Raw genomic sequence first — 27,713 nt, forward strand, 5'->3', positions numbered from 1 at the left:
GTGAGGTGTACAGGAGGGTTACCTTAGCAGGAGAGCAGCAGAAGGGTAAAGCAGAGAAGCAAAAAGACAACAGCCATCAATTCCACTTACAAGCCCGCCTGTGATTCATGCAATAATAAATAACTCGTAGGGAAGTGTCTCTTGGTGCCATCAACTGGAAGACACAAATTCAGTGACAGCGGGCCTGACACTGCAAGGCTCCCACTGACATCAGCGCAGACGGAGGAGACTCGGCACCTCCTGGCAGGATCAGGCCTGGAGTTGGAGAAAAGGGGGAACAGCGGTCCAGGCGCTGTCGGTTCGGTGAAGATGACGCACTTTGGTCTGGGGGAGGAGAGAGAAGGGAGGGAGAAAAACAGAAGACAATGCTGCCAACCAAGACTCAGCACTGGCATCTGTTGTGCAGCACGAAGCTTGCCAGCCCTGAGATTCAAGAAGCAGACTGTGCATAGGAAAAACAGAAGACGGTGATCCAAAAAAAAAAAAAAAAAAAGCAGAAGAAGAATTATGGGATAAGTGCAGGGAGGATGCACGTGTATCCTTTCCACTAAGTATTACTTTATTTGTGTAGATATAAAAAGCAGAGGCATCTCTTCCCAAAAGGCTGGGACGGAAAAGATGCTGCTTCCATCCTCTCCCTGCTCTACAAGCACTCTATAGCAAAGGAGCCTGAAAAGCCCATCACTACCTCACATTTTAAGTGGAGGATGGTTTAAAATCCTCAGGGCCGGACTGTAGTGGCACAACAAAGTTGGAGTAGGAGTTCATTCTAGCCGCTCTGAGGCTTGGGCCCCTTGCTCACTAAAGGTGCTCGCTACCAGGTTCCAAATTAGCATTGACCCCTTTGATTAAGGCCAGCAGGTTTGGACATAGCCCACTGCAAATTAGAAACAGGTGTCTGTGCCCTGAAGCGATGGAGACAGCCCTAAGCAGTTTAATGACATCTCTAAATAATTTTGACAGCAAAATTACTTATCCTACCTCACCTTTACACTGCCCTTGACACACTGCTAATAAGATGATGTTGCTTTCAGTACTTTTATATATTTATTTAGCCGTCCATCCATCTGCACATAACTTTTTCCTTGGGCTAGTGCCTTTTCCAGACCCGCTGGAATCGTTAAACTTGATGCACAGTTTCCCAGCTGTGCAGCCTCAACTGCAAAGCTTGGCCTGTGCCTGCTGGCTCCACTGGGCTAAACCCACACAAGCACTCATGGGTGGTTGAAGCTAGGGCCCTGGATACAGCCCTCGGGCTGTGAAAGGCGCACCGGAGGGCACACTGCAACAGTGGGATAAACTACTCTCTCTGCCTGGGGCTGGTACAAGGGGCAGCCCAGCTCAAGGAAAAAAACCCAACCAAAAACAGGTGGAGACTGCCTAGGAAGGAGTATGGACAAGGAAGCCTCCACTGTGCTAACCCTTGGGCAGTCACCTTGTTTCTTTGCTCCGTAGCATCGCAACAGTCTTGGCTGTAGTGCTCCCTTGACAGCTCCTGTTCTCATCGTCTCTTACTAAACATCCTCCATCTTGCACCCTATAACATTCCCAGGAAGTTCAAGTTTCTCCATCGGCTGTTATTGCTTGCATGCCTCTGCTATTCCCTCACCAGACCAGGATCCAATTGATATGTTGCTTTCCAAAGGGTTTTTCATAATCCTCAACCTTAAACCTTTCGGTATTGTGCCAATCCCATTGACCGTACTGCTACCTTGCTACACGAAAATAATAATTATTTTTATCCAAGCAACACCCATCACCCAAAATCTCTTGCGTGCATTTCAGAAACTGCAATGTGCTCTGTGTATGGATTGACTTTGAAAGCCATTCAGGGATACCAGGGGTACTTAGAAGGAAGCATCTCTCAGGCCTGATCTGGCTTTGCGCTCACCTCAGGATGCAAATCCAGCTGTTGGTTTTCACTGATCACTCTCTTTCTGGTCTGAATCTGCTCCCTACAACAGCTGATGTGCATGTCCCCTGGGTCTGCAGATATGTGAAAGCTTTGGGGCAGGGAGCTGAGGACTCAACTTCACAATTTATCCCAGCAAGGATCAGGCGGAGCATCCCTCACTGGCTTTGAGAACACCTTTACTGTCCTCAGGTTTTTTCCTGAAGGAGCTATCTATAGGAAGGACATTGCACCTAAACCTTTGGGCCTGCAGAATGCTTGGTTTAACCCTGGAGGTTTCGGTTCAGAAAACAGGTCCAGTGGGCACAGTTTTAAAAGCATCTAAATAAGTCAATACAAACACTAAACTAAACAAAAAATGGTGCTGGATTGAAAACAACAATCCAAATCAGCATGAAACCACAAAGAAAAAGCAACAGGCTCTGCCAAAGGTCTTCGGGAGATAAAGAGACCTGTAAGCCTGCTTCACAGAGGGGTGTTTTCCACACTCCTAAGGGACCTGTCAGGGACTGAGGCAAAGCAAGAAGCAGGCCCCTTCACCAAATCCCTGAACCCACACCAAGGCCCCACAGCTCGAAAAGAAATCCAGGACTCAACCTGTTCAGTGAAAACCAAATTCTCAAGACTCAACCCTGCCTGCACAGGCACCCAGTGAAGCAGCCACAGCAACGAGCAGGCAAAGGCCTATTCTTCCAGGGAAATCTTGTTAGAATATCCTTGCCCCATGCTCAGTGCCTGGCTTTAAACCAGTTTCTGAACTGCCACCCCCTCGAGCTGACAGCAGCTGGGACCGCAGTGGGGTTTAATTTCCGTCTGTGCTACTATCTCCTGGCCCCTTCAGGCCAGCTGTGGAACAGCATTGCTGCCCGTCGGCTGCTGTTCCTCCCGCCCCCAAGGCAGGTGGCACAACCGGGCAGGGGAGGCAGAGAACGGACAGGCCATGCAAAGACCGATGCAAAAGTGTATTCTGACCTCGCAGCCCCTGCAAGAGGAGCACGGCGCGGTTCACAAGCAGGCTTCCAGCCAAACAACAGGCACCTACCTGATCACGTACAGTCTGCTTTCAAACAAAACACTATTTTAATGTTTCCCACCACTGACACAACCTCCTGGACTAATGCAGCAAATGACGCAGCACCCACCGACAACAAAAAGCGCTCACGTAAATTAAATGAATAGCAAAACTATGCCCCAGTAGGCGAATGTATTAGCATAGTCATTCACCCAGTCATGCCCCATTATCGTGTATCTTGACACACAATGACAGAGACAGCGGGATTCAAAACTACAGGACACATTTCAGTTGGGTTTTGGTTTGTGTTACCGCAGCCATGGCACCGTGGATTTTCTTTAAAATGCCTGCCCTTTCTCTCCAGCATGAGACCTGAACGACCAAATCTGCCTAGGTTGGGCAGCCTTTCAAAGAGAAGAAACCCCCCTCCCCTCCCCCTGTGAAATGAGGGGAGAAGGGGGAAAACAAAAAAAGCTGAGTTGGTCTAATGAAAAATATCAGATTCATGCAACAAAACTTGTCTGCCTATGTTCATAGACCAACACAGCTACAACCTACACACATGGTAAATCCAACACACTGGCAGAGGCAGCCTGGCTGCTCAATTTACCCCGTGGTCAGGTTGATACGTACCATGGGGGGTTTTTGGCTTCTTCCGTAGCAGGGGCTTGGCATATATTGACACCATTGCATAGAAGCGGGACGTCGGGCACTATGGTCTCCTTGCGGCAAGCCACATTGTGACAGCGTTGAGATACCAAGTTTAGACAATGCAGCACATAGGATGGGTTGGATGGGCACAATCCTGCCTCAGCCTAGATGACCTCTGGAGGTCCCTTCCAGCCCTGCTTCCCCAGGATTCAGCTCATTATGAAAAAGCATCACCGGGAGACTCGGGCCAGACGACACAGAGGTGCACTCCACGGACCCAACTCCAGATAAAATCATTTGGGGGCTCCCCCTCGTCCAGCTAAAGAAACTGTCTCCCACCAGCACAGATCAGACCTGCTGCCTGGCACTGCCGGAAAGAAGACCCCCGCCACTGACCGTGGCAGAGAACATGCCTGGCACAGGGGAGGTCGCAACACACCCTTGAGCACGCTCGGGACCCTTCCCTCTGGCACTGGCAGGGTTTGGGGGTGCAGGCTCCCCTGCAGAGGGCTCCGAGGAGTGTTTGTGGGGGGCTGCACGGTGTCAGCCCGCAGGGGCACCCCTCTTCCCCGCCCCTGCCCTGCCCCTGGGCTCGGCGCGGACAGCCGCGGCGGGCGGAGGCGCAGAGGCAGCGGCAGGCGAGACGCGGCTGCTCCTCCTCCGCCTCGCAGGAAACCAGCGGTCGGTCACGGAGCGAGCCCCGGCGCCGGCCGCCGTCTGCAGCTGCAGCAGCCGCCGGGCTCACCGCATTCCTCGCGGCCCCGGGCAGCCTCCTCCTCCTCCTCCGTGACCTTTCCAGCTGCCCACGCGTGGGGCTGCCCGCGACAAGGGGGGTGGGGAGTACTGCAGCACGGCTCCATCAGCTGGGCTGGCCGAGGCAGGAGGCTGGTGGGTGGCTAGCGATGACCAAGAGGGGCAGGGGGCAGCTGCGTCCCAAGCCCAGGGGGTGCCGGTAGGATGGATTTGGGGAGTATCCGATGCCCCAGACCCACGGGAGGATAGTTGCCCGGCGGGAGATGGCCGATTACCTTCTGCTCAGTCAAATTTTTGCAACTTGGCTTGCAAAATCTGGAACTGATTTGGCTTTGATAAAGATTTAAAAACCCAAAGAAGTTAGGGTACAAACTACGCAGCATCTCTTAGGAGGGCAAAGTGTTGCCTCCGCTCTTCCGCCCCCCGCCCAGCACTGACACGGCAACCGCAGGCGGCAGCCAGGAAAGATAAATTGTGCCCATTCTTTAACCGTTTCCTTGGGTAATTGTTGTGAACGTACTGGACACGCCAGGCATTGCCGGAGGTTTCCAAATTCGGAACAGCTTTTCGGTCTGCTCTGTGCGCTCCCTGCGTTACCCGACACCCAGGACGCAGCAGAAATATAAAGATAAATGCTGTGGCTGGAGCTTGTTCTGATGGAGGGGAAACGTCTTGCTGTACGGGAGCATCCTCTCGGTTGGGCAGGCCAGACTGGGTGTCAGGCACCCTCAGGAGAGACACAGGAGGCCGGCCACCTGTGAGACGTGGTTGCTCTTTATTCCCGCAGGGTAGAGAGAGGGCTGATGCTTGGCTCTGTGAGGTTGGCCTTATCCTTAAGTTAAAGGGCCGCAGATGCAGACCCCCTGATACTGTCCTGCATCCACCCCACACCCCAGTACTACCGCAACCAATGCCTGTGCCTGGGCAGAGCCTGCAGGCACCCAAGAACACCTCCATCTCATTTTTCCAAGGTGCTGGGGGCCCTGAAATAAATGGGAGCCAGAGGGATTCAGCACCTCTGAAAATCAGACCCAGAAACCTCTTTGTGCCTCAGTGATCTCATCTGTAAAATAGGAATAGCAATAGCTCATGGCTGTTGTGAGGAACAAATCCTTTAGTCCCTGCCAAATACTCTGAGATCCTGGACACCAGGGAAGATGTTATGTAAGTGCAAATCATCATTTTAATAGCTTTACATTTTATTTTTTAAAAGGAGAGGAGTGTTTTACAATTAAAGGACTCCTACTAGGACACATTTATCAGCTATAATGAACTCCATCTTTCATTCTGGTTATTTCTTAACAACTTCAGGTTGTCTTCCTGGAACGGCACAATGTGCTCAGTGGGTTTAGCAAGTTCAAGAAACCAGTGGTAAGCTTCCTGATAGCAGGAGGCAGCCTCAAAGGAAGGAAAAGCATGCCAAGAACACCGGGCAAAAAGAGCAAAAAATAAAAGCCAGTCACTGAGCTAGGAGCACCAGATAATAACGGCTATTCTGACAGCGACAACCTTCCTTCTTCACCAGACTGGAGAAGGGGATGGGGAGATGAGTAGGAAAAGATTTTCTTTTTTCCTTTCCTGACTCTAAATGCACTTCTGCTTCCATCTCCATCAGGAGTTCTCAGACTTTTTCCAGTTTAGACAACATTTTAATATGGGTATTTTTTTCCTAGACAACTCCTCTCCCATTTGCAATCACAGCATCCCTGTGCCAGCAACAGCAAGTGCTGATGTAGGAAAGGAACCATTAGCAGCAAAGTATTTGAATGTCCTTTTAGCTGTCTTTCAAAGCAACGGGGAGGGCCAACATCAGGTGACCAGCCCTCTCTCAGCAGAGACCAGAAAGTGCTCTGCAGATCAGCGGCGGTTCATGGACCACAGTTCAGGAGCCGTTTGCTTAATAATTAAAGTGCACAAGGTGCCAAACCTGCAAGCGCTTACTAAGCAGCTTCAAGCTTGGTCCCGCTGAAGTCAAAGAGCCTCCCCAGGGAAACCAATGCTTCCTCCAGCAGGATCAGGGCTTCGCCCACGACAGTTTACTACTTGTCAAACAGAAACTGAAAAAAATGCAGAATCTAAGCAGTATCAGTAGGCTCTATGGTGTGAAAACTTTTTTGGACCCAGCATAAACTACTACTTCAGGAGCTCAAAGATGTACATCACAAATATAGATTATATAGATGGGTATTGACCTATGCAGGCCAGATGATGCATAATTTATTCTAAGCCACTTCCCATGTGAACGAGCATAGGCACGTGTGTGTGCCTGTACGCACACACAGACACACACGCACCCCAGGATTCATTTAAATTCCCACGTAAAATTATAAAGATTCTGCACTTTGAGAGATTGACCCTTGTGACCCCATAAAGACAAGCTAAGGAAAATGATCATCTCTTCCAGAGATACATTTAAAAATTGTAAAATAGCAGGTGTTTCCACTGTTCGCATGATAACAGATGTGTGAAGTTACAATCATGCATTCAACACATAATTCAGCTCAGCTCTACACACCAAACACGGTTTGCACGGCTGACACAGTACACCCGCCTAGTCACCCCATGCCTAATTTCTTTGCTCTACACACTTAGGACATCTTTTTTTTTTTATTTGTGACATCAACCTCTCTGCCGCGAAAATGCTGATGTCGCACACCAGGAGATTTTGATGTACCAAGACGAGAGGCTGAAAGTGCTGTGAACTCCAAGTTAAGCAAGGAGAGGATGGGGAGGGAGAGATGCGAGAATAGGGACTGCTACCAAGGGTATAAAAGTTGGGTCTGCTGCTCCTTCTCCAGCTGATCTATATGATTCCACTAACGTTTTGCAGGGGATGAGTATTTTGAGCCAAATCTTCATTTGTTTTTTACTCCCTCCCCCCCCCCCCCGTTGCAATCTATAACAAAATTAATTGGTGGAGGGAAAGAGAAGAGGTGGCTTAGCTGGGCTGTTTCTCCCGGACAAGCAGGGGTGGAAGGCACCCCCTTCATGCAGCCCAGGAAAGGTCTCGTGTCCGGCAGGGACCGAACCAGCGTCCCGCAGCGGCCCCCGCGCCGTGCCCGTGCCCGCACCCGCCGGGGCCCCGGCCCCGAGCCCGCCGCCGCGCGGAGGGAGGGAGGGAGGGTGGGGGGTCTGCACCGCAACCCCGCGCTGAGCAATCCTCTTACCACTGGAGACGAGATGCGGCACCCGGGGCAGTCGCAGATGGGGGGATGTACCTGTAAGATCCCTTTGGACATCAGAGTCTTCAAACTTTTCCCTGGATGCGGGAGCAGGAGGAGAAGAGCCGGTTAAGGAGGCGCTTCGGCCGCCCGGATAAAAGGCAGGCGGAGAAAAAAAAAAAAAAAAAAAAGCCGCTTCCCATGCACATCCCCCCCGCCCTCCCCCTTGCACCTTCAGTGAACTTTCCCCCTGCTCGCAGCGGTGCGGGGAGGACCCGGCGCGACCCCCATTCGCCTCCCGCTTGCCGGCGGCTGGAGGAGCAATGAGCATCCCCCGCGGGAGCCCCGGACCTGCCCCCGCGCCCGCCCCCGCACCGGCAGCCGCTCCCCCCACCCCACCCCACCCCGCCACCGCTCACCCCGCGCGGCAGCAGGGATGCGGGGAGTCACGGCCGGACGGTGCCAGACATATCACCGCCCCCCCCCCTTCCCCATCCCCATCCCCATCGCGCACCTGGCTGCTCCGCTCCGCAGCGGCGCGCCCCGCACCCCACCCGCGGGCTCCCACGCGCGCAGCCTGCCGCGGTGCCGCCGCTCGGGGCGCGAGTGCCGGGGCGCTGCTTCCCACGCGCCGCCGCAGCTCAGCCCTCCCACCCTGTGCACACGCACACGCCGGCCCTCCCACGCGCAACCACGGGTACCCCCCCCCCCCTTACCACCGCCACCCCGCAGCCCCCCGCAACTTTCCCCGCGCTCCGCAACTTTCCCCGCGCTCAGCCGCGGGGAGGCGGAGGGCTGCTGCGCCGCCGGCCGGTACCTTTGTGCCTGATGCTGCGCTTCCAGTCCTTGGCCGTCTCCCGGCCGCTGACGAACTGGAACTCGTTGGGAGTGAGCCACTCGCCGCGGTAGCGGATGGACGGGCCCTTGCTGCCCTGGCACAACTTGTGGATGTAGAGCAGCGCCTTGTTGTCCCCGCACTCCACCTCGATGCACGGCTCGCCGTTGTCGAAGAAGGGCTGGAAATCCGGGATGGAGGAGAAGCGCTCCAGCATCAGGTCCTCGGCCAGGGGGTGCGGGGCGTGCGTCTCGGGGAAGCCCAGGTAGGCGCGGGGGTGCGGGGCAAAGAGCTGCTCGTAAGCCGGGGGGTGCGGCGCCACCACCGGGATGGCCGCGGCCGCTAAAGGCGCGAGGTAGTCAGGTAAGGTCTCCATGGGCTGGTTGAAGGCGGCCAGGGCCAGCTCCTCCCTGTCCAGCCGCTCCTTCTTGATCGCCGGCATGGTGCTGCCGGCCGCCCGCGCCTCTCCCCGGCGCCGTGGCTCAGCTGTCTCCGGCTCAACTTGCCCCCGCTCTGGCTGGAGTTTGCCTGAAATGCGCCAGCAGCAGCAGCAGCAGCACGAGCACCTTTCGCGCTCCGGGCAGCCCCCGGCCGGCAGCGCTCCCCAGCGCGGCTGCCCGCCGGGCTCCGTCTCCCAGCCCGCGCCTAATGCCCCCTGGCCCCGGGCGCCGCAGCCCTGCCCCTCCGGGCTAATACCTGCCATCTCGGCCCGGGCTCTGCCGCCGGAGACATGATTTTGGTTTCAAACGCTTATCGATCTCCACCCCCCCACCCCCCAACATCGACCCACCTTCCTAGCCAGGGATCCCCGCCGCCCCCCTGCCTGCCAGCCCGGCCCCGCTTATTGCTTTATTGATGGCCCTGATCAGTCGGAGGACGCCCTGCCCCCCACCCACCCCCAAAAAGCAGCCCCGAGCCCCGGCTGCGAGGCGCCCGGCTCCCTCCCGGCCTCTGCTCCCAGCGCCAGGCGCGCTCGCAACTTTCCCGGGGCTTCACCTGCCCTCCCCCGGGTGCTTTATTGGGGCCGCGGCCACTGGCTGGAAATTAAAAGGCGAAAAAAACGAGCGGGCCGAGCCCCCCCGCGGCTCCTAGCAGGCTCCCGCCCGCCCCCAGCCCCGCGGGGCGCGCAGCCCGGGGGCGCCCGGGACACACATGGAGGGAGAGGCGCGCGGGAGGCGCGGGGCAGTGCAGACACTCGGACCCAGCAAGGTTTCCCCGCGCCGCCGCTTCTCTAACTTGGCCCATTTAAACAGCACCGGCGCTGGCAAAAAAAAAAAAAAAAAGACAGAAAGCAGGAAAAAAAAAAATTAATAAAAAACCCCACGGCGCTAACTGCTAACTCCGGGAGAGGGGGGGACGCGACGGACGGCAGGCTGGCTCCGGCGGCCGCAGCCCGGCGCTCGCAGCTCCGCCGGCGGGGGCGGCTCTGCGAGGGGCTGGTGCCACCGTGGGGAGTCCAGAGGCGGCCGGATGAATGAATGGGGAGGGCTGGGTGGGGGCAGCGGGGAGGGGAGAGGAGGTCCGCGGGGCGTTCACTGGGTAAGGCGCTCCAAGTCAGGGAAGAAATGTATGCACACACACAAACACGCACGCACAGGCACATGCACCCAGAGCCACAGGCACGCACACAGCACAAACATACACGCAGGCACACATATGCACACAAACATACGCACACAGACGCACGCACGGCAAACACACACACACATACACACACAGACATGCACACAAACATATACACACACAGCAAACACAGACGCACACAAACATATGCACACAGGCACACGGCAAACACACACACACAGACATGCACACAAACATACACACGCATGTCCTTTCACTCCAGACGTGCTGTGCCACCTGCTTGTTCTCTTGTGGGAGACTGTGCACGCTCACCTGTGCCCCACAAAAATGCATATCCTGCAACGGGAAGCTAGGCTTTTCCTTCCCCGTGTGCCAAGGACAGGGGGCTTCGTCTCCATTTCGGCTTTCACGGAGTCATGCCACCAGTTCTTATGCAACCCTGGAGTCTCTGGGAAAAAGCCACTGGAGAAGAGCATGACCCAGGACTAAGTTACTTGATTGTGGTGATGCCTCTTTTTAAAATTATTGTTGTTATTATTACTATTATTATTATTAGACCAGGGGGGTCCCGCTCCCTGGGTGCCTGGGGAGAGAAAGGAGCATCATAACAGGCAGTTGGACATGGAGGATGGATCTGGGGGGCTGGAAGGAGCCCATCAAAAAGAAACCAATCCAAAAGGATCCTGTTTTCCACACTTTAGTGAAACACACCACTAAGTCTCACAAGGTAGGTAGCTCCCAGTTCATTAGTCCGTGTCTCTCTCTCTCTCTCTCTCTCCATGGGCCCTGAAATAGCTTTGCAACGGGCGGAAGACGACAGGGTGGCAAACCAGACATCTTGTATAGCCGAAGAGATGTGACTTTGTTATTATGGCCATCAATCACTGGCAGAGCTAACAGGGCAACCTAAACCTGAATCCTGCCTTTGCACGGATATAGCAACTTTTGCTGGAGGGTCATGGAGCCCTTCCCCAAAGTGGGTGAATTAGGCCCCGCTGCACCCCTCGAAGCCTCTGGGCCACTTAGCCCCAACTTGTGGACTGAGAAACTGAGGCGTAAAGTGGCCAAGATTCAGAACACAAACCCTGCCCCCTGCACCTGGCAGCAAGTACTCACACGATTGCTGTCTTGCTCTCCATGCTCCATCCCACAGAGTTTCTAATACATCTCACACAGCGCACAGTCTCGCTTGTGCATGGGGCTCCATAGTCAATGGACTAATTGTGGAATAAGACACTTCTTGTAAAGGAAGGGTGGCAGAAACTGGCCCACTGTGACTCGGGGGTAGAACTGGGATTGGCACACAGGAGGCCTGAGTCCCGGCTTCTTCTGTGACTGTGACTACACGGTGGGTTAATGTTGTGGCTTGTTCCCTGGAGGTGCAGCCTCTGGGAGTGAGCCTTGCTTCTTGTTCTAATCAAGGATGCAGGCCCCCTCGGCCCTCTCTTTTAGCCTCTCATTGTTCCCCCCTTCCCTTTTCAATCTTACTTCCTCTGCTTGCAGTCAATGGATGTGGAGGAATGACTGTTCCTATTATACTTGGACAAGCTGGGCGCAGTCAGCTTGGAAGAAGCACTAGGAAAAGTTGACCTTTCCTACAGAGCAGCACAAGTGGCTCTCTGGCACATATTTGTGAGCGCAAAGACCACCTGCGTTCGCCCTCCAAGAACACCTTCATGCCAGGTATGTTTGGCACATGCCTGGAACTGCAGTTAGTACTGAAACCCTCGCAGACTTTCATTTGGACAAGGTGCTCCAGCATAATTGGTGTTTTTTTCCCCCCAGGGTAGGTGGTGATGCCACCTTGTCTCCTCTTAGAGTCCTAGGGATTCTAATTTTTATTCCCCTCCCTCCCTTGTGGCATCTTTACCTGCACGTGAAGACAGCTTCGTAGCAATTCCCTGTCCAGACACATAGCTCCATGATTCCTCCAAGGAGGGTCAGAAGAGAGCAGTGCAAGGTCTCCACCACCCTCAAGGACTGAGCACCTCGGTGGTGCTTCCAGGTTCTGCTCCAGCGTGTGACTCCAATCGCTTAAATAACAGCAGCTTCTGTTGCCATCCAGGCTGCCTCTAGCAAACAACTGCAAAAAAGCCCACTTCAAATGAGGAGTTAAGAAAAAGAAAAAGAAAATAAAAAATTGGCTTGCTTAGGGGTTTTCCCAGTGCATCTCAGTACACTTGCTGTTCATCTCTGGAGAACCTGAATTCAAATCTTCTCTTAGTCATAAGCTGTAAGTCATGTGTGAAATGAATGTGGTCGTCTTGGCTTTAGCCTCTACATCTACTTGGTATCTACTTGAGGGTGTTTGTTTCATTCTTAGAAAAGCAGACACTGATACAGATCATGATGGTCATGTGTTGGCCAAGCTGTATAGGAATCCAGGAGAGAGGGAATAAGGGCTACAATTGAGATGCTAAGGACCCAGCAAGGATAGCAGAGCAGAGCAGAGGAAGTGTGCTATGTGCACAGACTTTAGCCTATGCCATAAGCGTCTCACTCTCACAAGCACCAAAACTTACTACTCAGTGCTCCTAACCCCCTCCCTGTTCTAATAAAGCCCAAGAACGCTGTTTGGATGGCTGACTTCAACAGCAGGGAGCCTGCAGTTGCTCAGCTCTGACCTCAGCAGTACAACTACTCTCAGGGATTAGTGTTAGAGATTCACCACTCACGGTGAACAGATCAGAAAATATAAGTCAATTCAAATACGCAGGACAGCAGAAAGAACCGGATATGAACAAGGTGTGATTTGCAAATGGCAAATTAAGGACTTGGAAAATACTTGGAAGTCTGGGGTCATGATTTGCCTTGGCTGGTCTGGGGACTCAGTGCAAGGGTGCAGGGTCCAAGTGGGGATTTACTCCCAGAGGAGGACACCAGAGTTCAAATTATGAAGGTGCACAGGGGGATCAGCTCCCCCCCCATAAGAGATGAGAACCCCCATATAAGATTTGAAAATCATAACCTGATTTTATTCGGGCATCATGATGGGCAGCCTGATTTTTTTTTTGCAGACCCCTCCCAAGAGTCAAAGTGTAATTCAAACCCTGGAGGACACATAATGTTTGCACTATTGGGATCACATCAGGTACCACTGAGTGAGGTCAGCTTCCAACTGTGGCCAGGGCTTCTTAGTAACCCCAGCTGCAGGAAGCTACAGAAAAATGTGCATCCCATGTGCACATTTTACAGCAATTAGTGCCCCTTTGGGGGCTGCACAAACCTACTCCAGTTCTGTGAGAGAGCAGGGGTTGGGGGTTCCTTGCTCCACTACAATCCCCACTCTTTGGCTCCAGGACTGTAATTTTGGTTTTTGTTTGTACAACACCTAGCAAATGGGCTTCTGGTCATGACCAAGGCTCCAAAGCACTGCTGTATTAATAACATTAATAAACAATGATTTTCTGCTTCCAAGGTCCCTACACTGACAAATGTCACTAAGGGTAGAATCAAACCCTGGATCCTTTCTTTTTTTTTCAGCTCAACAGTACCAGAAAAGTGCAAAGTATCAGCTGCTCTGGAAACCAAGTTATGAGAAGGAATGGCCGCGTACTTAAAGCATGCACCTGGAAGCTAAGAGATGCGAGACCTATTCCTTACTCTGCAACCAACTCCAGCTGTGACCTTGGCTAATTACTTACATGCTTGTCAGGCTGCAGTTTTCCCCAAAATGACAAGGATTCTCTCTTTTTATTTACTATAATTTCTTGTATAACAGTGAAAGCAGGGGTAGATTTGTACCCAGTAAATGAATCGAAGTAGATATAGATATAGGTATAGCTATAGCACAAATTTTCATGAGCCAAAGCTCACTTCATCAGATGCACGTGCTATATATATATACACACACACACACACACTTGGGTTTGTCTATAAGATACAAATCTACCCTGCCTTCCACTGGACATCAGAATAACACTGCTAACTACTTATCTCTGCTCTTGTATTACAGTCATGCTGAAGAGTCTCCAGCTGAGATCAGAGCTCTGCTGTGCACAGTGCTGTACAAACACTTCCTGACCCTGTATAGGCAGGATAGTCAGAGGGTGGGAGAGGTAACAGACACACAGAAAGGTGCGAGACCTGCCTGAATATATTGATTAGGTCAGGAGGAGAGCTGGGAACAGTCCCCGGATACCTACCCATTGGAGCACACTGCTTCCCCTAGGGGAGCTGTGATCACTCACAAAGTACTCTGAAGCCCTTGGATGGGAGATGCTAGAGAAAGGCAAAGGGTTATAATTAACCTGGGGACATGACTCAGTACTCTTTCACCCTCATTCCTCTCCCTGCCTCCCCTCAAAAGAATTATATTGACAGTATCACACCAGCTACAGGAAGCAATAGGCTTGCCCCTGAAACATGCTATTGAATTGCCCTGAGTTTACTGAACGGCAGGAGCAAGACCAGTCAAACAGCCGCGACGCTACCTCCTGAGCCGGTCGAGCCTCTGCCACTGCCACCGTCCTTCTGCAGCCCCAGAGGATGTCAAGGGTGTCTAATAGCCAAGACACGCTGCGCTTTTTATCTTTTGTTCCATGCCAGGTGTAGCCCTGCCACGTGACACTATGTTCACTGCAGCGTGCCAGAGTCACGCGCAGTGGGATTGGTATTGGAGGTAATACTAGCCTCAGGCCAGACTGCTTCATTATGGGAGATATTTTGACAGCCCAGCAGCAAGAGCAACAGCAGCCAGGTACAGGTGGGACTTCTGGGGAGGGGGAGAGACACTGAGATGGGTTTTGCTGTTCAAAAACCACTCCACTGAGAAATGCTGGGTTTTGCCCTTTTTAATCCAATGGACGGACTGGCCAATCTTTTGCATCAATATATTGGAATGAGAAAAGAAACACTGGTGCATACAATAAGACTTTCTCCTTCCTTGGTGTCTGGAACAGGGTCGTGCTGATATCAAGTCCCACCGGAGCCAGCACACCACAAACACCCCTGCTTAATGCAAGCTTCACTCCCATGGGGAATCTGCTTGCTCCCTCATGAATAGCCAGGTATGGCATGTGTGGCATACTGAGTTCTCTCTTCCTATCACACTGTGCTCACACAACACTGCCTCCAAATTTACCTCCCCACAAAGTCGCTCAGAAGGCAGAGCAAGGTAGTACCTTTGAGACCAAACTAAGTAGGAGAGTCAACATTCAGCTAGGAAACTAAGCCAAAGAGTTAGGTCTTCCCGCTATTTGGACAATGAGGTGAGGGAGAATAGGACAAAGACTGACCTCAAAGCCAAGGATATTATTTCTAAACAAACTGCTTCCTCACTCTAATACTGAATAACTCCTAACACAGGGCATGTTTCCCTCTCCTCGCTCAATCTCTGGATAGCTTAGCTTGTCACTGCTAAGTATACCCTCCTTGGCCAGCAGCTTTGAGAACTGGTAAGCTGCATGTCAGGAATCCCACAAGTGCAACATGGTGAAGGTACCAATAGGGAACTTTCCTTCATGATGTGTGATGTGTGATGAGTGGGCAGACCTGCCAGAGGTGGTTTGATTAAGGATCAGGCCACCGGGGGGGAGCTGCAACCAGAGTGAGTTGGACTGGGATCAGATCCAGAACCAGACCCAAAATTACTCCAAAAAGGGATTAAAATTAAAGAGCAAGATCCTTCTTCCATTGAAATCAATGGGGAAAATCTTCACTGACTTCAACAGAAGGGAGAGAAGAGCCCCAGCTTTTGTAACAGGTAGCACGAGAAATGCTACCAAGTGACATTTATTTCCAGTTGATTCAAATGATTTGCAAAGCTTTGGTTTCTGAGAGCAAGAAATTTGGCTGCATTATAAGGGATGTAAAAAAGGCACTTCTAAGAGAGGCCAGTGAAATAAGCAGACCTTCATTGAATCGGATACTGTCAGTCATCCTCTCTGACCCTTCACTATTACTGCAAGTGCCTTCTCCATTGTAGTTCAACCATCTGCCAAACTCCCTGCAGTTCTCTCAACCTTTTCTCACATCCCATCTAAAAAGGCATCTTTTCTCCCTTGCCAGTAGCCCTCCAGTCCTTATCTGATGTTGTTTATTGCTATCTTTGCAACTGTAGTACGGGATCTGGGATATCAAAAAGGTTGTACAGAAAAGCCTGCGTGTTTTCTCCCTTTTTTTTTTTTTTTTTTTTAAGTGCTTAGTTTGTACTGCTCTAATCTACTCCATTACTGAGAAAAACACATTGTGTCAAAAGACTGTGGCAGTTACAGTCACGGTGTGTTAATCTGCAGCTCAATTGTGTCCCAGCACTTGTAGGTCACTCTGTGTTACTGCACTTTCCCTTCCTCCAGTTCTAATATCTCGGTAACAACAGGATACTCCAGAAAACTTAATGCGCAAGCACCTACATACAGCTGGAAGCTATTGCTGGGTCAAGCCAACCAAAACAGAGTGAATGTCAATGAGAAGATAACATCAGTTACCCTGTCCCAACATCAGATTAAAACTATAAAAGGCCAAGTCCTCACATCCTCCTTCACACACACACACACCAGTCCTGTATAGATATAAAAAGTATGTGTTAATTAGCACACTTATTACCAAATGCATAGCACCTTGTCCAGACTAGGGTAAAAAGCATTTTGTTGGCTAAAACACTGTAATTACTAGTGCAGACATGGCATATTGCTTTTACCAGGCCCTAAACTGCCCCAGTTGACAGGTTTGCAAATGTTAAAGGACTCACTACTTGGTCTACACTGGACTTTTCAAATGTGTTATCTGGAGCTAACATGTTGTAACAAAACAATTTTAAATCCCAGTTTTGTGCATAGTTCTTGTACTGCTCTAACGCTAGACTTCTAGGTACTGAGTTAAAGTGGAACCAAGAGCTATGGGGTAAGCTACAGTGGCATAAGACACCTTCACGCTGATACACCTTAGGGGTAGTACTGCTTTAACTGGAGCAATTGCTAAACCAATGCAGTTACGTAGCAATACAAAAACTGTGCATGTGGATCAGTCCCTAATTTAAGCTGCCTGCACCGCATTTGGTTTGCAACAGGTGTAGACATCTGTGAGCTAACTTGAACCTAATGAGCACAGATACCAAGAAGCAGCAAACCCATGGCAGCAGGGACTCCAGAGCAAGCTAAATAGGCACCTGGGTTTGCAGGCTGGCTGGTACTGCCCATGCTGAAGCCCGAGTCACCATAGCTGTGCTGCTGTTCTCTGAGCTGGCTGCATTAAGACCGGGACAGACATTTGCTCCAAATCACACCTTCCACTGCAGGATCAACATACTCCTAGGCCACAGCCATGCTTCTGAAAACACTGCCCTCCTACCTGCAGTACATGTACATCACCATCACACCTACCCGTACAGGCATGTGCGAAGATACCCATGCAGGCAGCTATACACACCTGTACTCACATACACCTGCAGAGTCACATGGATGTGCAGATGCTCACTCCTGCCCGCCAAAATGAGGCCCAAGGGCTGGACTGACCCCACAGACAAGCCAGTTTTGTGTCAGTTTGTTTTTCTTTTCTCTTAAATCTTACTTTCCCAGAAAAGGAGATCCCTTTGAGTAAACCTGTTGCCATGACCACATGGAGATGAAGAGTTTTAATCAAACAAAACTTAGGTAAGATGTGAAGAAAGAGTAATGAAAACACAGTGAAATAAAAGGCATTTTAAAAAACAGGTGAACAGACACTGAAATGTTTCCTCTCCTACTCACAACAGTCTGAGCAAAGAAAGGCGGCTCGCCTGGCCTTTCCCTTAGTTCACATTAAGTGTAATACATGCACAGGTGAGAGATGTGCTGCTGTAGCGAGCTAACGTGGAGTTTCACTCGCTTTTCAGACTGACACTGTCCTGAACACACTTCTTTAAGCACCAACATTTCTGTTGTTCTACTTGCTGAGTTCCTCTACTCCTCCCCACCCATCCCCTCCAGCCTTTTGCTTTTTTAATTTCTAATAGCTCTTAGACTGAAATGCTAAATTGATACAACAGGGGGCCAATGACTGGCTTTTGGTGGCTAGAGCTCTGAGGCAGGCAGAGGGAAAAGGCTGGAAATAAAAACATTTGTTTTAGTCTCTCTCAATGCTGATCACTGAGCAGTAGGTACCTGTGGATGGGCATATGCTGCGTGCAACTGTGCATATGTACCCCTGCACGAATGTGTAGATACACGTACTAATGTGTATGTGCCTCACTGGCCCCTTTCTTTTGAGAGGTGCCTGGCAATTGAGATGAGAGCATCAGTCTTTCAAGCTCAGTTTACCTGTGTTACTCAAGTACCTGTTCCCAGAGCCTCTTCTGTCTATGACCGGCAGCCAGCCAGCCACCCCAGCCACCCCAGGCCCTCAGCTTCCTTTTCCTGTAAATGGGGAAGGTAGTTCCCTACCTCACATGGGTTTTACAAGGCACAATTCTCCACATCTGCAAAGTGCTCTCAGATCCTAAGAGAGTAGGGGAGGCCCAGAGGTTGACTCTTCATTTTTAAGGCAAGTCTGTTCTGCTACTCCAGGTGTGACTACAGCACGCGTTGCACAGGTAGATCCAGTTAGCTTTGGCCAGGCTCGTTTGAGTACAAGTAGGTGCGCCAAGGCCTTCAGGTTGGGTTAACTGCTGCTTCTTCTCATGTTCTGTCATCGTGTTCACCTGTCACTGTGGTTTAGCTGCCACACTTCCCCAGAGTCTCCGATGGGCTTGTTCCACCTGTCCCCAAGTCTGCGTTGCCACAGCTTCACTGCTATCAATACCGGAGCTAGCTGTATTGCAGCAAGCTCAACAGGTCATCCTATGCTGCAAGCACACCTCTGACTACAAAACAGACACACCCTTGGAGGAGGAAGGGCTTAGACTGGAGCAAGCCTGGCAGGTTGGGACCACGACTTCCTGAAAAGTTAAATACCTGGGATAAGAGAAGAAGAGCAGAGCCCTACACTCAGTGCTGTGGCCCCGGGATGTTCATTGTCCCCATGATGCCCATGAGGAAGAGGAAAAGGAGGATCTCTCTGAGCCCACTTCACTACCCTTTTTTCCAAGGCTGGCTAACCCTTTTTTCCAAGGCTGGCTAGCCATTGCTGCCCTCAACGAGGACAGCGCATTCAAACAGCTGGAGCGGATGAAAGATATCCAGAAGATGAGGAAAGCTGGCGAGGGGTAGCAGAGAGGGGACTGGATACTGTAAGACCTCTCATCATATCATGCCAGGAATAGGGTGTCTTTGAAAGAAAAATCACTTCTCAAGTTGCCAGTTCCTAAGAACAATCATCCCTATGCATGTCAGTTAAAAGTGATGGAAACCTCTGGGGAAATTCAGCCCTAATGGTTTAAGAAGCTGTCAGCATCCTGGCTCCACACCAACTCAGCCACCCACCCCTTCCCCTTCCACCCAGCCCCCCTGCAAAAATAATGAGACTTTGCGTCCCAAGATTGTAAATCTCGAACGTTTTATAGAGGGATTGTATTAGGGGTTTTACTGCCAAAGAAATGCTTTGTCAGTGGCCTCCCTTGTTAGATGACTACAGTTCAAACATTGTCTGTGTCCACACGCCGACTCTGTCACAGACTGTCAAAGCTTCTCCCTGGCTTCTCACTTTTGACGAGGCCCCCCCTAAGCTACAGCTGGTTTGTTCTTGGCAGAGATATCACATTCGCAGGGAGCCGTTCGCTTTCTTTTCTCTCCCTCTGTCTCCTAGAGGTTACATAAGCCATGGCTCACATTAAAAGCTACCCTGTCACTGAACCATTCTCAAAAATACTCCTCACATCCAGTATTGCAGGGCATCTGGTGAAACCTAACTCCTAGTACATCTGCTCCCCATGACCTCTTACTTTCTTCTAACCATTCACAGGTGGACAGGTCAACATTTCCTCTTGCACACGCTGTGCCGTACACGCACCTAGGGCCTATCCTCACATGGATGCTGACTTCATGCACACTGTGTGCCCAACAAACCATAAACAATTTGCAACTACAAGACACATACTGCCACCTGCATACACATGTGTATACACACACGCACACACTTAGGGAACAACAGAGCCAGTAAACAGTGTAAAAGTTCTCAATATTTCCATGGCACTTTTGTTCGATCATGTTCGTGCCTCCTTTAAAAGCTCTCTGGGAATGCTGGGGGAAAGACTGTTTATCCTAGGAATACCGACACGCGTCTGAACTAGGGAACTGATAGGCAAACATGAGTATTTGCTATTCACTATCTGTCAGTCACAATTCCCTGGTTTTCTTGAGTTCAGTCATTCAGTCAGGGAGCAAAAATAAGTGACTGAGCAATCACACACTGCGAATGGCAAATGGTGAAATGTCGGAGTGGTTTGCGGCTAATTTTGATGCCTGATGCTTAAAATTGCTCATCCAAACTGTCTGGCAAATACTTACAAATAACTAATCTGTTCACAGCGGGAGCAAGGGACTTTGTTTGTCGCATATCTTATTTGTAACAGCCAGCTCTAATCCACACCCAGACACCACACAAACCGTATTCACTTGCTGCATGTACACACGTGCACAGGGTACTCAGGCAAGCACTAACACTATATTCACACACACGCCTGTAACACTGCACACACATTTCCCTAACTGAAACCTTACAACGGCATTGCTAACTTTGACCAAGTTGAAAAGGCAGTTTCAAGATAATACAGTTTGAAAATTGTGCTGTTCACACAGGCTATCCCCCTAGTCCATTATCTAGAGAGTTATTAACAGCTACGGATAAAATGAAAATAGTTACAATAGCATGGTGACCAACACATGGTATAGCAGCTACAGACTGGCACCATGGGTCACCAACTGTTAAAGATATCCATAACAAGGTGCACATACCCTATAAATAAGAGAGCAGGTTTCCTGTTTTTTTGTCCACTAGCAGAGACTAAATGAGCTAAAATATCAAGCTCACGCTATTTATGTATTGGCTTGTGAGATACACCCTGCTGAAATACAAGCCCAGCTTTGTGGGAGCAGTCATCAGAATTTCAGTCGCTAGCATTTCAGCCATATGGTGGCCTCTATCCCGTTCCCCAGCAGACTAACAGATGTGCCAACAGCTGACGGGGCAAAGAGCTCCTGCCCGCTTGGTTCCATCACACATTTCTTCTCTCACCACCCACGGAAAATTTAGGAATAAGTTTGAACCTACCTATGGAGAGGGGAAAAAAAGTCACCCAGAGAGACTTTTGAAGCAACAAGGGAGCACAAGAGATAAAATGAATAAATTTTTCTCAGGTGTACCTTGCATTCAGCAGCACTGCCTTGACTCATATACAGCATCATAAAGGTGAAAGCCTCACTGACCCTAAAATAGAGAGTCAACCCCAAGTTAAATGCCCAGAAGCCACTCAGACTCATCTGATCTATCTATCCATCCGACTATTTGCTTGTCTTAAGTTTTGCTACAGTGCCTGTCTCTGTACCACAGTAGCAAAGCCCATTACAACAAAATGCTGATTAGGAGGCAGATGGGAACGTTATAGGCGACAGATATAAAATTGGCTTGACAAAGTAGCCGAACACATTTATAGGTAGGGTATTGCTTTTAATTAGCCTTAATTTCCAAAGAGTTATTGCTTGCACAAAAAAAATCTTTATGCATACATAAATTACTGACTGTAGGATTCCCCCTCCCCCTCCCCCAATTATTAATGCCTGGGAGAGCTAGTGACACCCTGCTGCATTTCATTGGGAGAAATCATCTTGTTCCAATATACTCCGTATTTTCATTAGAACAGCAAAGCCCCTCCCAGTGCTCGTTGAGTGAATGTGAAAATCAAGTCCCTCATTTGGCTAATCTCTAGACCAACAAGAACCTGTTGCAGTTATCAGCAGAAGTCATTTGTACTATGTGCATATGTGTGCGACACTGTCTATATAAAGGCACATACATACATATGCAGTCCACAAAGGTACACACACACACAGCTACACTTCATTCTAAACAGATTTTACAGTTTGCGTGCTGAAATACATTAAAATAATCCGGGACATCCGTTCTACCTCTTTATAGGCTGAGGGTCACTCTGCTCACATTAACCCACCAAGTAAATCCTGGAAGCTGTGCACAGCCCAGGTCGTGAGATCAGGCTTATAGGGGTTCTGCTGGATTAGGTGGCAGGACAAAATCCTCCTTCCATGCTGCTCTACATCTCCACAGTACCTACCCTTGCATGAAGTCACAGGTTCATCATTCACTGTTCCTCCCCCCTAAGAGCTTGGGGGCAAGGAGTGTCTGTGACTCACGCCTTGGGCACAGATCCCACAGCAGAAGCACCCCTGCTCTTTTTCACGTAGGCCCTTTGACATACATGATGGTACCCAAGGCAGGAGACAGTGCTGCTCAAGTCCGCAGTGGGAGAGCTCATTCGTGCAGGGCCATGGCATTGTGTCCCTCACTGGACAGGCTGCTTCTTTCCAGGTCCATATTTTTATTTGTCAAATGATAGCCAGGGAAAGGGGGCTGCTTAATGAGTCCATCATTATCCTCATCATTGTATAGGATTCCCCCTTCCACCCCGAAAGAAATTCTGAAAAATCCTCCAGCTAACACACCAGCTTCCCAGCTTTATCCCCCTCCTGGGCGACTAAATCCGGAATGGGCTTCTATCTGTCACACAGGCGATTAGGAGAAAGTCTGTGTGGTTCCCTTCTCACTCCTGGCAGGAAACACACATATTGCCTGTAAATCCCCCCTTTGCTGGGGACTTCATTGTTACATAAAAGCAACGGCTTGAACTAGCAGTGCCTTGTATTTGTAATAACATTATCTGCAGCTCTGGGGAAAAAAGAAAAAACCCCGAAACACCAGCATCAGGGGGAAGGAAAAGAGGGTTCTGGTTTTAACCCACTCAGGTCACATTTAGACAACACGGTAGCATGCTTGTGCCAGCGCAGGTAATACACAAATAATGTTGTCCCGGGACAATGAAGTTCACCCTGCCTTCAGCACTAGGCACCTGCCTGCCAGGCAAAATGATACAGCTCAGAACAAATGGGGCTGCTGCTCTGGCTGGAATTTTTTCAGTGTTTAATCCGATAGCTGATAAGATGCTCGCTGCAGACTGACGGCTCCTGGAGTCTTTCCTCAGGCCAGACTCTCGCCAAAGGCGAGGGGGGAGGAAGGGTTGACCTGAGCTAAGGACTGAAGGATGAACAAGTAGGGCTGTCTCACTTTCACTCTTACTGCAGGGGAAGAGAATATTTGTGTCATTTTGAATTCCCCCTACCTTCCCCAACTCCCCCAAGCTCTGAGCCCTGGGGCAAGCTGCCCATGTGTTTAGATGGTGGGATGCCAGGTGGAGTCCCCATAACAGCTATCAAAGGCCCATTGCACTCTCAAGCCAAGGAGAACCCACTCAATGTAACTGAGCACAAACTGAAAACCTGAACCAGCCAGGCCAAGACTGCAAACTCAAAACCCAGGGACCAGAAAGAGAGGCTGGGCAGTGGAGCATAGCTGATGCCCTGTGCTCCAACTATAAGTCAGTGGAGGAGCTCTGCCTAGATGCAGGCATAGACATGAGACTGGGAAAAGGCCTCCCCAAGCCTCAGGGAGCCACTCCTCTCACCCAGCTTCCTCATGTTGCCATAGACCAAAATCCTTTCTTTCTCCATCAGGCAGAGAGTAGCACAGCAATCTCAAGGAGACCTCCACGCTGCTCCCAAGGCATCTAGGGCCCAGACAGTGAGAGGGATTTTTGGTGTGGAGCTTCCATCCTTGCTGCTCTGATACTGATGCTCCAAACTCAGCTGGTGCAATGAGCTGTTCTTTTGTGAGGGGAGAAAAACAAGAGGAAAAACAGTGGAGATACCAACAGCCTGTTGTCCCAGTTTGGTGCACATGCTGAGAGCAATCTGACACCCCCTAAATCATCTGCACTGTTACAGATCTCCTGAGGAGCTGGAGGGTACTGTCTTGTCCCGATCCTGCTTATTTTGTGAGGGCAAAATGACACTGCAACCCGAAGCGAACCGGCTCTCCCCACCCGTGTGCTCCCACGGACATACTCCAGAGCTCCCCATCAGCTCAGTCCACTCCAGGCTGCAGACTGCTTCTCTGCCAGGCAAAACTCACCTACTCGATAGCTACAAGTGGCTGCAGGATCCAGAAAACCTTACCAAAGCCTGGGGCAGGGAGTCCATATCCTAATGCACTGCAGGGCACTGCTCACACCTCCAGCATGCAGAGGTCAAGCACTGCTGCACTAGAGGAGAGACCGAGTTTATGAGCACTCCAGAATGCTTTTCATTTTCCCAGAAAACCCAAAAAAACAAACACATAGTTTAAAAAAACCCTATAAGCCTCCACTGCCAACACACAAAATGAATGGCCACAGCTTTGGGAGACTAGTACTGCACTGCCTTTGGCAACCCCTCCACCATCCAGAGTGGGAGTTTCCCTGGGTTTAGTTGTCATGGTCCTAGGAGAGGTGAGCTCATGCTCCAAAATAGAAAGTGCATGTGGGTTGCAAGGTCTGGCCCAGCACAAAATCCAGGTCCAGTTCCACTTTGGATATGACCCCACAGGCCCCTACATTTTGGGGTGTTCAGGTGAAGACTTGGGGGCAGAGCCCCCTCTCATCCTTGGGAATGACAGCTTTATTATTGGTTCCCCTGTACTCGGGACGCTCATGTCCCTTTTTTTGGCATTCATCACGGTGTTTCTTCAACGCCCACCACGGGAAAAGAAACAAAATCTTCTCCCGGAGGCTGAGACATTACCTCCCCTCGCTGCTCTTGTTCAGTGCAGCCTCCAGAAGATGCAGGGACTGCATATCAAGGTCTCCGCTGGATCAGTGGTCCTGAAAGGGGCACAGCTCAGTGCACTGCTCAGGGTCAGAACTAAAGCAGAACTGACAAGTGTATGCGTGCTGGGATGAATGCAGCTTTTTCTTCATTTGGGAGTCAGAGGCTCTGTGATGCAAGAGTGACTGGATGTTTTAATTGGGGGGGTGGAAGGCTCAGGGAGCAGCAGTTCTTGTACCGATTTGTGGATGCATGTACCTATCTAATCTAGGGCATCTCTATAGTGCCCATCACCATGATATCCAGGTGCTGTCCTCTCCTTCCAGACTGTGAACCATCGAGGAGAACAAGGAAACCTGGATTTCCTTAGACAACTATCCCCTCCACTCTTTGCCCTTTCATAATAATGATACCTTCTTTTATGACATCCCTTGGGGATGCCCAAGGAGTCAGGGTTTGTCCACACAGGAAAATGTACCTACATAACTTTACTGGTATAATTATGCTGCAACAGTTATACCAGCATAACTCTTGGTATGGACACTTGTATCCCAAAAGGAGAGCACCTAGCTTATTTCACTTCTGAACTGAGATAAACTGGTCAAAGGTATTGGACTAAGAATGGAAATTATACTTGTTTTATTAGGTGTATTATCTGGAAGAAGAGTGGAAATTATACTGGTCTTCTTAGGTGCAATTAATGCTAGTGAACTATCGCATACTGATAAGCCTCCACTCTTATGCCGCATCACTCTGCCCTTTCTTTCTCGACATCACAGAGGAAATTTCTTGGGGGAAGGCTTAAAAAACCCCCCAGAAAGCCAAGTGACTTCTGGTGTGCAGTCAGACATTTGGGGAGTGTGGTTTGCCTCCAGATGGAGTGGACAGGAAGTGGGACTTGCCCAACTCGTTTCTATTAATGTCTTGCTCTGTAGCTCATTGGCAAGCAGATCACTGCAAGAAGGCTGCAGTCCCACTGTGAAGGGATGCAAGGGGCTCATGATGCGTTGCTGTTTCCTTGACAGGCTTCACTTGGAGAATCAGGTTTCTGGTGCAGTACTTCCAGTTACCAGCTCCAGGTTCCTCTTCCACGAACACTTCTTGAGCTTCTTTTCTGACGTGCTGCTTCAGCAGATAATCCTACCTGTTAACTTGTTTGCTGGAACAGTCCCAGGGAACCAAGACAAGGAGGCACCAATTGGTCTAAGTGAATTCACCTCTAAATAGGAAGGTAATGCACGTCCAGCTCTGGTGTCCATGCAGCTTGGGTGGGAAAAGTACATTTAGAATTGCATTGCGAGGAACAGGAGGCGAGTGACACGAAGAAGACGCCCGTGGCTTAGGAGGGGGGAACAGTACCCCAAAGTCCCTTCTAGTCTCTGAAAGAAAGCTCCTTCAGGACTCCTGTTCCAGGATGAACTCCTGCTCCACAAGCTGTCCCAGAAACCTCTGCTACAACATCTGGCACCCCAATCCAATTACAAGATGAAATGCAGGATGATCAAAAGGAAATGTTGCCCAATTCTCTTGAGAACAAGCCAGAGCGTGGGATAATTAGCAGCTTTCTAACTGCTGTTAACCACCTCTTCCTCCTTCACATTTCTGTGGCCCTTTCACCTACATCTGCAGCCCTTCCACTTCCAAATAAAATCCCCCTGTCCCCTTTGGGTGTGGATCTCCTGTTTGGCTTGCCTGCTCTTTGCCTGCCAGCAACAGTCTAGCTTCACCCCAAAAGGCTTTGAAGGCTTCTCCCCCCACCTTGTAGTTAACCCGGAACAAAGCCTTTGGGGACACATTAGGACTGCTTCAGGCAGGCAGTAGATAAAAAATACATGGGTTCAGGAGCCCGAGGGACTTTAGTGGGTCTGCTGACAGGGAGGCAGCAACAGAAAAGAAACACAGCTAAACAACTGAGAGGCGATGCCTACTTTGTGTCTTCTATGCATTGTTTTGGGTTGGGGAGATAGTTGCTCTCTAGCTCCCAGCTGTCCAGAATGGCTAACCCACTACAGCAGTGTTGGAGTGATGTCGTTGTAGCTATGATGGTCCAGGAAATATGAGAGGGGCAAGGATATTCTGGGGTGATATCTTTTACTGGACTAGCAGTATAGCTGGGATCTGGGATCAGGGCTGGACTTGAAGTTTGAGAAGCTCCTAGCAATAGCCAGGGCTCAAGCTGTCAGAAAGCTGCCTGCTCCTGTAGTCTTAATGTCAAAAAGGCACACTGGACTGGGCCTGTGAGCTGCACATCTGTTATGCGCAGGGTCCCAAGGAGCTGTATTGCTGGTTTGGATTTAATGCTGACCCTGCCCAAACAATCAGCATTCAACAATTTTCCACTGCCTTTCAGAGGCAAGCAGACCAGCTTGGAAGGTAAGAGGCTCCTAAAAAGCAAATCTCCCTGCCCACTCCCAAGTATACCCTTTTCCCCACATGCTGTGGCAACAGTGGGAGAGATGGGGGGAGGGGGTTCCCTCTAACCAGTCAACCACAAAAATCAAGTCTTTTCCCCAGCCACAAGGGTCAGTGTCTCACCTCGCAGAGCAGACTCATGTCACGACCCTGGAGTGATGCCCATTGAGAAGGCCTCAATAACAATCCTGCCTGACATGGGAAACACGCTGCCCAGGGACAGTGGGAATCTGCAACCAAGGCCAAAAACAAGCTGAAACAAGGGAAAAATGCTAATAAGAGCCTACAAAGCACCAGGAGACCCTTGGTATATAGGCACCATAGGAACATAACTGAAGCAGGACCGGCGTAGGTAGAACAGTGGTTCTCAACCCTTTTAGACTCGAGGGTTGAGGCACCCCTTGTTAGACTCAAGGCACCCTCCATAACTGTTGCGAATTGAGCCCTATTTCAAGAGCTAATTTATTTACTGCAGGGCTTACCTCTTTGCAGAAGTGCTAGGCAGTAGGGGCCGAGGAGACGCCAAGCAGGGATAGCCTGAGTCCGCCCTAATCTGCTTATCTCCTCACACCTCCCTTATCTCCTCACATTTCCTGGGGCACCCTCCAGAAGACCTCAGGGTACCCTTGTTGAGAATCATGGACATAAAAGGTCAGCGTGGGAACTGCAT

The 27,713-nt window shown here is 50.4% G+C and overlaps 1 protein-coding gene and 2 long non-coding RNA genes across 9 annotated transcripts in view; 1 reads left to right on the forward strand and 2 right to left on the reverse strand.

Annotated features, from left to right (window-relative positions):
- The window catches only part of SAMD11 (sterile alpha motif domain containing 11), a 152,849-nt gene extending 143,649 nt beyond the window's left edge, over positions 1 to 9,200 (reverse strand). For 2 of the 6 annotated variants that reach the window (XM_090023495.1, XM_090023490.1), the window contains exons 1-2: positions 8,307 to 9,196; positions 7,496 to 7,587 (exon numbers count right to left, since the gene is read on the reverse strand). In XM_090023495.1, the coding sequence (XP_089879621.1) occupies positions 7,496 to 7,587; positions 8,307 to 9,027 (813 nt within the window). In that variant the 5' untranslated portion in view covers positions 9,028 to 9,196. Of the gene's footprint in view, positions 1 to 7,495; positions 7,588 to 8,306 lie in introns of all 6 variants that reach the window. The other 4 variants (XM_090023494.1, XM_090023492.1, XM_090023491.1 and 1 more) reach the window with 4 other exon arrangements.
- On the forward strand, positions 8,405 to 19,209 carry LOC149854573 (uncharacterized). 2 transcript variants are annotated; one of them, XR_016438643.1, is made up of 4 exons: positions 8,405 to 8,544; positions 10,465 to 10,635; positions 11,412 to 11,591; positions 13,392 to 19,209. It is a non-coding gene; the product is annotated as an uncharacterized LOC149854573 (long non-coding RNA). The 2 variants fall into 2 exon arrangements; XR_016438642.1 differs by having other exon boundaries at positions 10,465 to 11,591.
- The window catches only part of LOC149854574 (uncharacterized), a 131,272-nt gene continuing 115,143 nt past the window's right edge, over positions 11,585 to 27,713 (reverse strand). Inside the window, exon 4 of the long non-coding RNA XR_016438644.1 lies at positions 11,585 to 11,991. This is a non-coding gene — a long non-coding RNA (uncharacterized LOC149854574). The remainder of the gene's footprint in view (positions 11,992 to 27,713) is intronic.

The sequence above is a fragment of the Crocodylus siamensis genome, chromosome 12 (assembly GCF_052110815.1).
Source record: "Crocodylus siamensis isolate JL-2025a chromosome 12, ASM5211081v1, whole genome shotgun sequence".
Taxonomy (NCBI): Eukaryota; Metazoa; Chordata; order Crocodylia; family Crocodylidae; genus Crocodylus; species Crocodylus siamensis.